We start from the raw sequence: 9,872 nt of genomic DNA on the forward strand, positions 1-9,872 counted from the left end.
GGGTTGCCTGTTAAGTTTGAGGCGTCCGCTTCACGCAGCAGACTTATAAACCTACAGTGGGAGTTTATTCAGCCGTGCACTGGACGACGTGATTTATCTAAATCAGAGCGCTCCCTGAGCCCCGACACCGGAGACGAGACTCACTGTCACACTGTAATTCATCTCTGGTGTCGCCGAGAAGAGAGTCGCAGCACGTACACACACACACACACACACACACACACACACACACACTTTAGATGCATGTAGAGGCATATTCTCATGTGCAAATAAAACACATCCACGTTCCTCAGATGGAACTTTTTCGATTCATCACTGAGGAATTTATCACATAAAATTTAAACATTTCATGTGATAAAAGTGAAGATTTGTAGCTTTTCTATTTAAACTGAATCACTTGGTGTTTTTTAACTTTTGTTCAGACAAAATAAGGAGCCAGACAACGTCACATTGGGCTTTTAAAATTTAAAAAAGACCCTATTAATGGCTAATTAAAAAAACATTAGTTGAAGAGCTTATTAAACACCTGGTGCCAGAGAGAGCTCAGTAACTGCTCATGATGCTCCAGTAAACAGAGAACATGACACATGTTGAACTCTGACCTCTGGAGCTGAACGATGCACTGACTCAATGTGACCAGCTTAAAACTCACAGAAACAACCACTGCTGCAGATCGCTGGTTTGACCTAATAAACAGATTTACAGATCTTCTGGTAGAAAAAGCTTCACTTACGACATGAGCATGTACATCATCTACATTTTAATCACACGTCTCTGTGACCCTGGACTCAATCTGGTGCTGAGCATGTGTTTTAACGCGGCCATAAAGTCATGCACCTCGTTAATGGAGCTGATATCATGTGAGCACCTGCTGCAGTCTGCGCCGTTAAAAACACACGTAAACAGCAGTGAAAAGAACAGAGGATAAGGTCATGTCTGCCAGGAGGTGTGAGAGGCGTCATGCCTGATTAACTCCCTTTAAATCTCACCACTAAATACACTTAATGTGAAGGCCGATGTGTTTCACTGAACAGACTCAGCTCAAGCTTCCAACAGTAAACCAAGTCTAATGGAAATGTGGACGGAAACCCTCGTAGCTGCACGAACAGAGCTGCTGCTCGTCTCTGATTTGTTTAATCATTTCACCGGAAACATCCGGCGAGAAATTGGAAAATAAAAGCTGAACTGAATCTGACATTTGTACGTGTTCAACAGACTCTGCTGCGCGGAGCTAAGAGATTCCTCTCCAGGACACGTCCTGAAAATGATTCTGACATTACAGACCGCTGAAACAAGGAACTACCAAAGTTTAAGAACAAGTTTAAGTGCCAGCGCCCCCTGGAGGTCATACGACTCATGAGGGGAGCAAAGGAGGACGTAAGATGATTTTGTGAGAGACACTAAGTCTGTATAAGAAGGAGGAGTAACTGGGAAGCAGCTGCTTGTTTCATCGTTTTAGTCGCTCCCAAACTTCAACCACGTGGTTATTACTGTAACCACGATGAAGAACGTCCTCTGATCTTAACAAAGGCGTTATTTTAACCTAGACGTGATGTTTCCTGAAACACAACCAAGTCGTTTTTGTGCGTAAATCAAACAAACCTTAACCAGAGTTTTTGAAGGAACAGACGGATGTCGTCTGCAAAGTTGACTGCAAATCGTTTTAGAGTCGCAGACAAACAGTTACTTAAAAGTACAAACAAAATGGAGGAAAGCTGATAGTCGTGGTCATCAGACCTTCAGTGAGCGGCCTGGACAAGAAGCACGATGCTGTGTGAGTATGTAAATCAAGGAAAGAAGACGGGCTGCGTCTTTGTATCTGACTGGGTGAATGTGTTGGTTCGGTCCATTTCCTCCTCTCCAGGAGGGTTAGGGCTCCCTCCTGTCCTGCCTGCCGCCCGGCGCCGGACCCGGATACGCTCGGAAAGTCGAGCATTGTGTTCGCTCAGCGCCGCGCAGACGCCCTGAGAACTCACCCACGGCCAGACGTCTTCCTGAACATCTGAATATTACATGACTCATTGACCACGATCACTTCTGAGCTGCGCCTCTGCTGCATGGAACAAAGGTTTGCAGACTGGACGTAAAGACAGACGTATTTATATTCTTCATGTGATCCAGACTGATTGTTGGAGCTTGTTATCACAGTAAACAAACCCTCATAGACTGGATTCAAAGACAGACAGCGCTCACCTGCTGGCTGTTACATGATGAGAGCATTAATTATTCAAACAGACGGAGGGGGTTATTATCTTTTTAGGAGGAAAATCAGATCTTTATCTTCTGCACGGAGAGAAAGAAAAACATTGCCTCACTCGTGATGCAATCCAACCATCCGGCCGCGGGCTAATAAAGCTTTTGTTGGATGTTGGATGATGGAGACGGAGAGTGTATTTTTAGGAGAGAAATGATTTGGTAAACACTGAGGAACGGCCAACACCAAGATCTGAAACCTGACTTCACTTCAAACACATTAACGTTTCAATCACATATTGAGGTTCTGTGACTTTTTAACAACTGAAATCTGTTAAAAACTCACAAGATTTAAAAATGTGAAACAACTATGATTCAATTTTCCAGTTTTTAGTTCAAAGAAATGTTTGGTACATCCGACCTGTAAGTCCTGCGGCTTCATGTGATGAAGTACAGGTGCTACACATGTATGTGTGTTTAATGACGCCTGCTCTGCGACTGTTGGAGAACCTCATGTGACCCCATCAGTGAAAGGATTCTCCTTTCCTGAGGAGTCTATAAACTGATACAGACACAGATATAAAAACAGAGCAGGTCTATTGATTTACTGTGGAAGAAGAAATGAGTCTCATGGTGTGAGTTTAAGTGTGAACCCTCAGACTTCAAGCATCTGGCTCCTGGTCGTAATCAGTCTGATGAAGTCGAGTTGTGTTTTATAAAAACATTACAACACTGTCAATACATCAAACTAAAATAACTTAACAACATGAACACAAAGACTGTGTTAGGAACAAAGAGACAGAAAAACTTTACGGGTCCTGGAGGGTCTGAAGAAAGACGCTGTTGAGATGTATCGTGGGAAATGTAGGATCCAGGAGGGACTCGAAGGGAAGTGTTAATACTAAATCAAACCAGAGAAATGATATCTATCTAATTAAATCTTGTTTTAAACGCAGATGTTTTTGTGATGTCACAGAGTAACACAATTATTACAGATGCTCTTCCAGGCAAGTGTCAGTGTTTCTTCTTCAATCAAGCTCATCTTCCAGAAACCACAGACGTCCCTCCGTCGACCCCGCAGGATCTTTTCTCTCCAGATGAGCTAACGCCGTTAAACGACACCGACCATGCCCCGTGGATAGAAGTGTAATCTAGAGAAGGTGGTTACTCGCCAAACAGCACTTCCTCCCTCCCCGTCTACTCGTCTCCGTGACCCAGATCTCACCCCTTCCTCTGACTGTCCCAGATCAAAAGCCGGATAGAGGAACCGTGTTAGACGTGATCTCACTCTCAACGCCGTCTGTGTGCACACCGAGCTGGAGGCTCAGAGGATCGGGTTTGCAGATGGATTACTCAAGACGCTCGCCGGAGGAGTTGGTCGAGTGTGACGGCGCTTCAGGTGGTCGTGTCACAGCGTGCCTCATGCTGATGGCGCTCAGGTTCTAAGTGATGCAGAAAATGCAGCTCCTGGACACTTTTACACTCGTGACACTGAGCTGCATTAGTCTCTTGTTCTATCAGGACAGAGCTTTGTGTCCATCTTTGCTGCTGAGTGCTGATTGGTCGGTGTTTCTCTAAAGCCTTTCCCATTCTCTTCCTTGTTTTCCTTGTTTTCTTCTTCAAGTTAAAAACAGAAGTCAGTGTCAGAAAGGGATTTACTGTGTTGCTCAGAGGCACCTCAGCAGTGGGTTGATGTCACTGGTTCAAAAAGAGTTTTTCTAATTATTACTAATTATTATTGTCACTAATGTGTCTGTCCTGTCCTCTGCTGCAGCCCTGCAGGTTTGGCCGGCAGCCCCGTCATCTCTGACATCTCCCTGATCCGCCTCTCGCCTGCTGCCGTAGCGACCGGCGACTCTCCGTTCAGCCCGCCTCACCCGTACGTCAACCCTCACATGGAGCACTACCTGCGCTCTGTGCACGGCAGCCCCACCCTGTCCATGATCTCAGCAGCCAGAGGACTGAGCCCAGCCGACTGTAAGTTCTTCCATCAGCTCCCGTTGTCCAATCATTTTAACTAGAGCTGAATCCAGCCGGAGCTCAGTGTTGTTCCTGTGGAATTAGTCTCTGTATCAAAGTGAGATTCAGACTCATGGCGGAGTCCAAGTGGAATTGAACCCGTAAACTCGGTGCAGACCAGCGCTTCTTCCTTCTGAAGTAGATCAATGTAACAGGAGCTGTGAGCAGTTCAACCAGAGGCAGTTTTCTTTCTGACTGTTTCATTGGAAGGATTGTCAGAACGCTGACCAGGTGAAAATATTTCAGATTTCATAAGAAAAAGAAAGAAATTTGAGAAAATTAACATCATTTAGCAAAAAAAACAAAATCCTTTATTTCTTTTATCCCTCGTCACCATTTTTCTAAATTCATTGAAAGATGTAATCATCACAGATTCATCGAGATAATTATTTTATACCTGTGTACGTCGGGAGTTTGGAGAAGTCACATGATGACAACGATAATCACTCCTTTGAATAATTCTTCTAAAATACCGGATCTTTTAACCTCTTCACATCTTTAAGAATCTTTCAAAGGAAACAATGAGCGCAGGAGAAGTCCTAATGTGTGGGAGGAGTCACAGGTAAACCTGAGTACAGACCTGAGGCAGCGGTAGAAGCCTTTATTGTGTTTTTTCAGCAGGAAAAGAGACGTTAAGAGGAGCTCAGTCAAACATGATATTCAGCAGGGAGCGGGGAATTGAATAAAGTGATTGCTGGTTGCTGCATACAAACACTATAAAATGAATTGGCCTCGCAGCGGAGAAACCTTGACCTGTGCTCCCAGGTGCTTTGATACCGAGAGGGGATCCTTAAAAAAAAACCTGTGGAAATTGATAAAAGAAAAACCAGCGCTGGTGAATACTTATCCACCCCCTCCAAATTTGCCAGGACGTGATGACAAGTCTTTCTTCAGCGCTGAATTACAATAACAGATTGGAGCGCAGCAGCGGGGCGGGATATAAATCTTCTTTTACAGTCTGTCAGTGGTAATGTGGCAATGCTTTTAAACTTAAATAAGCGCCGGCGCCCGAGATCTGGCCGTGATAAAGCCGTGCGAAAGGAGAAAGGATGGGGAGCGCGTCGGCGGTGGAGGGAATGCAAATAGCTTGTTGAAAGACGAGGCCTTGGGTTTGAAAACGGAGGCCGTCAGCTTTTATGTGTTCCAGGTGACCTTTCTTTTTTCCCACAAACGCTTCACAACGCCCGACACGTAAGAGAGGAGACCATCCGCTCATCAGCTGCAGTTTTGTTTCAGGGATCAGCTGCTTCATCACTGTGGCGATTCCTCTGCTGGTGTTTGTGCTGCGAGAGGAGCGCTCTGGCCTTTATCTGCCTCTTCCCTCCTCATTCACACCTTTTTAAGGTGGAACTATGATCCTGGAAGTGAGAAGTGAGGGCAGCTACCTCAGCTATGAAGTCAGCGCGAGCACGGCGTCTGTTCTTTCTTACGTCCGGAGCTCTGATGTCGTCTGAAACATCACTTAGGAGGCGAGGGCAGGGGGCAGAGGGGGGCGTTTGGTTTGCAGGACGGCGTCGTCAGGGAGAGAAGGAGGGGAGGGTGGGTGGATTCTGGAGGCGGAAAACAAATTCATATCACAGTCTTATTGGCCCTGAAGCTTTTAAACGTGCTTTACTGTGTCCAGATGTTGACAGCGACGCAGGCCAGGTGAACAGGGAGGCGGACGCACGAGGGGAATTCACTAAATTAAAACCTGAACATAAGAAGGGAAGTCAGAAGCAGAGACTGTGCAGCAGTCCTCTCTGAACCACATGACACCTTCAATGAAAGATATCGAAGAAGGACCCAAGAATCAAAAATAAAGTTTAATGTAACTTCCTGCTTCTACTCGATTTATAAAAGTAGTTTCCTGCAGAATCTTTGTGACAGAGAGAAAGAGTTTAAAAACCGACTCCAACTACTCTTTCATTATCCATCACTATTCAAGACGCTGTTTTCTCATGATGATGCTTCTTAATGTGCCTGTAATTTCACTAATTATATCACAGAACAGCTGCCAAACGTAGTTGGATAAACCAGGTTATAGATTTACAGACATTAATTCATTATTCCAAATGTTTCACGTGGGAGAATTATTACTCCTGCAGCATCTTCAGTGAAATAAAGAAAATACAAAGTGTCTGAGACTGTGAGGTGGGGGTGGGGTGGGGGGCACCTACATGGGCCGCTGCACATCAGTGACCCCTCACTGCCGGCCCCTCAGCCCATTCAAAGATCTCCTCAGTGTGAGACGGGACGCACCAGGAATTCACCCCCTCTCCCCCTTCCTCCATCCTTGCTTCCTTTCTAACTTCCCTTTATTCCTTCCCTTCTTCCCTTGTTGCCCCCCCCACCCCCAACCCCACAGTGGCCCATGAGCATTTGAAAGAGCGTGGTCTGTTTGGACTGCCTCCTCCTCCTGCCGGGGCCAGTCCAGCAGAGTATTACCACCTGATGGCCAACCACCGGAGCCCCTACGGCGAGCTGCTCATGCAGGGGGCCGGGGCAGCGGCGGGGGCCCACCTGTCCGACTACATCACCCCCATCGACGGTGAGTAACTCTGGGAACAATCATGCTCCCACTGGGAAACTTTGAAACTGATAAACGCAGCATTAAAGTGAAGCTAAAATCACGTTTTCATTTATTTTGAAGATGGAAAAAGAAACGAGACAAAACCAAAAGTATTCTTTTCTTTGCTCGATTTTCCTGCCAGAAGCTGATCGACAGTCCAAAGCCAATATTCTCTTTCTAATCATATAAAAACCCTAACCCTTTCTAAATGCTGCTGCTACAGGGAAACCTCCTGTAGCTGACACTGGGGATACGGAGGAGTGAGACTCCCTCCTCTGGTATCTGATGCTGAATGTCAGGGCAGTTTGTCATGCAGATGCACCAGTAAAGGGCAATTCCACCGTTTTCTGGAGCTAACACGGGAGTTTGTGCCCGGGTTGTGCAGTTAAAGGAAGGTCTGCCGTCCCGGCAGCCCGCCCTGCTCTATCCAATCAGCTGCTTTGACACTGATTAAGGAGAATGAAATTCCTATCAGAGCGTGGAGTCCAGGTGGATGATGAAACAAAGATCACAGGAGAGGCGTATAAATAAAAAAGCCTTGTATACATTTTTCATGTCAAACAACTTCAAACGGCCGAGGGCCTTCAGGTGCCGGCGGCGCACTGCGCAGTATTTCTCCCCGCCGAGCCTCCGCCAGCACTTTTCCATAAACATGGAGGACTTATTGTGCCGCTGTGACATTTCCAGCGCACGCCGTCGCGGGGCACACGGGGTCGCAGCAGGTACATTTAATGTAATGAATGCCTACTTTGATCCGGCGCTTTGCTCTGCACCTTAAAAGGGTAGCGATGTCTGAGAGGAGACTGATGGTGGAGGGGAACGCCATCGAGAGGAACGTCATCTGTCTGAGCCGCCGCCGCCGCACTTCTCTGCTCCTCCAGTAAAGTGGCACTTCCTCCTCGTGACGCTCTGAGATTTATATCAGATATAAATCGACATGAGGAAATCTGGATTCAGATATTTCTGCAGGTTTATGTGCAGCTTGTTTAAAGTGAACACACGCTGCAGACCGTTATTTTACCTGTTATCCTGCAGTGGCTTCTGTCCTCAGTTATTTTCACAGACCTGTATTTCCAGTAAAATGTTGGCTGGAGGCAACTAAGATTTAGACCCAATGTTCCTGCAGACCAGCGCCGTCTGTCAACCAATCATTTTGATTCCTTCATGAAACAAAAGACTGGAGTAGCAGCTCAGGAGAAAGACCCAGATGGAAACTTTTTTTGCTGGAGCTCGAGCGTGGAGCGTTTTTCATGCAGCCTTCGAGGAGATCAGACGTCACATGACCCAGTTTGTCTGATGACAAAAAGAAAATTCTATGGCTACGACCACGTGTTCACTTTAAAACACAAAACGCCGTCTTCAAATAAAAAGGCAGTGGTGTGGACGCAGCCTGTTTCTGCCTGTTGATCTGTATTTCTGCCTCACAGCATCATCCATGAGGGAAAAGGTCTGAACTGTTATTGACAAGAAGGTAAAAACCTCCTTCCTAGTTTAAAAATCAACACTCAACATATGTGTTGAGTTCAGGCAGAGCACTAACTATTACATCCAGCTCTCAGTGGCAGAACAAGTGGTCAGTCAGGGTTAAACCCCTCCCTGCAGGTTGGGCAGACAGAGCTCAGGCTTGTGAATGGGCCTGCTGTGTTGTGGTGCCGGAGGCCAAGCTTGTGCCGCTGAGAGCGGCGGCAGGCTGCCAACAGTGTGAAGCCGGCCTCACTGAAGCTGTCATAACTTAGTTTCCAGCCGTCCCAAACACTGTGCAGGCGCTGAGGCCAAAACAAACGGAAAGCACGTTTGGCTCCGTCTCGCCAAAATGTCATTGTTAAGTTATTCACCGAAGCTGCTGGATGTGGCTGCGAGCGAGAGAGAGAGAGAGAGAGAGAGAGAGAGAGAGAGAGAGAGAGAGCAGTAAAAGCCAAGTGCAGTGTGTGTTTGGTTATTTGAAACTGTGGAACAAGCTGAGAACTAACAATTTCACTCTCATACATCCAGAGAAGAAGAAAGACGGCGGCTCGTGTTTGCATCGTTCACAGAACTGAACACAAAACTCAAACATTATAAAAAGTCAAACGCACCACAGATATCTTTCTGCTGAAACGACAGTAGGAATGACGTGCAGCGTCCTCTCAGGAAGGATAAACAGCATCGTTTCTCAGTTACTCACTCCCACACTCAGCTCTCCTTCATGCGTCAGTCAGTCTGAAGCGACGCTAAACCTTGTTAGATATATCTAATGTTACTGCTAACCAATTTCAAAATGATTTACACATCTGTACAAAATGGCCTGCTGAAGGTCAGAGGTCAAAACAGGTGCAGTTGGAGCTTTGATGATGTTCCTCTCTTCACCGTCCGTGTTTTTGCTGTTTCATCGTTGTGCGATAACGAAGCTGAGAGCTCATTGATTTCTGCAGCTCATCAACATGGAACACTGTGACTCTCCTTCTTATCAAGTCACTTCTTTCAATCCTTAAAGTCACTTTTTCTAGAATCAGGTTGAAAAATCCGGTGACAGTGAAAGGTACGTAACTGTTGAGTAAATATGGATCTAACGTGTCGACTGAAATCTGGCACACGGTTTATTCCACAAGCTGCTGGATCCAGATACTGAAGGATCCGAACTACAAAGAGGTTTAAATTACTGATATGATATCAATGAAAGCTCTGACAGCTGAAACTGAGGAGATCCACTAAAGAGAAGAGGTATCACTCTGTTGGAACTCTGTGTTACAAGTAAGAATTTTTAATTTTCCTAGTTTTGGTAAAAACTTTCCCTGAGAAATAAATATGAACCTGCAGTAACTGCAAAGTGCATGTGACTGCATGAAGATAGAGAATTTCTCTTTCCAAAAATGTTCCCTGTCATTTGAACCTTCAACCTTCTGGTTCCTAACTGTTCAGCTACACACAGACCACAGTGGCCTCAGGGGCTGTAACACACACACACACACACACACACACACACACACACACACACACACACACACACACACACACACACACTCTCTCTCCAAATCACTCCACACACACTTCTGTCCAATCCAGCCCTCCCAGTGGCGGCTGCTGATATAAATTACAGGGGTGGGGGTGTGTGTGTGTGTGTGTGTGTGTG

At 46.1% G+C, this 9,872-nt stretch overlaps 1 protein-coding gene across 1 annotated transcript in view; it reads left to right on the forward strand.

Moving 5' to 3' along the window:
• LOC111646880 (transcription activator GLI2-like) overlaps positions 1–9,872 on the forward strand; it is a 64,962-nt gene that overhangs the window by 39,065 nt on the left and 16,025 nt on the right. Inside the window, exons 4-5 of the mRNA XM_087171156.1 lie at positions 3,968–4,170; positions 6,560–6,742. Coding sequence (XP_087027282.1) covers positions 3,968–4,170; positions 6,560–6,742 — 386 coding nt within the window. The remainder of the gene's footprint in view (positions 1–3,967; positions 4,171–6,559; positions 6,743–9,872) is intronic.

The sequence above is a fragment of the Seriola lalandi genome, unplaced genomic scaffold (assembly GCF_002814215.2).
Source record: "Seriola lalandi dorsalis isolate HSWRI2012SDOR001 ecotype SW California unplaced genomic scaffold, Sedor1 jcf7180002054977, whole genome shotgun sequence".
Lineage (NCBI taxonomy): Eukaryota > Metazoa > Chordata > Actinopteri > Carangiformes > Carangidae > Seriola > Seriola lalandi.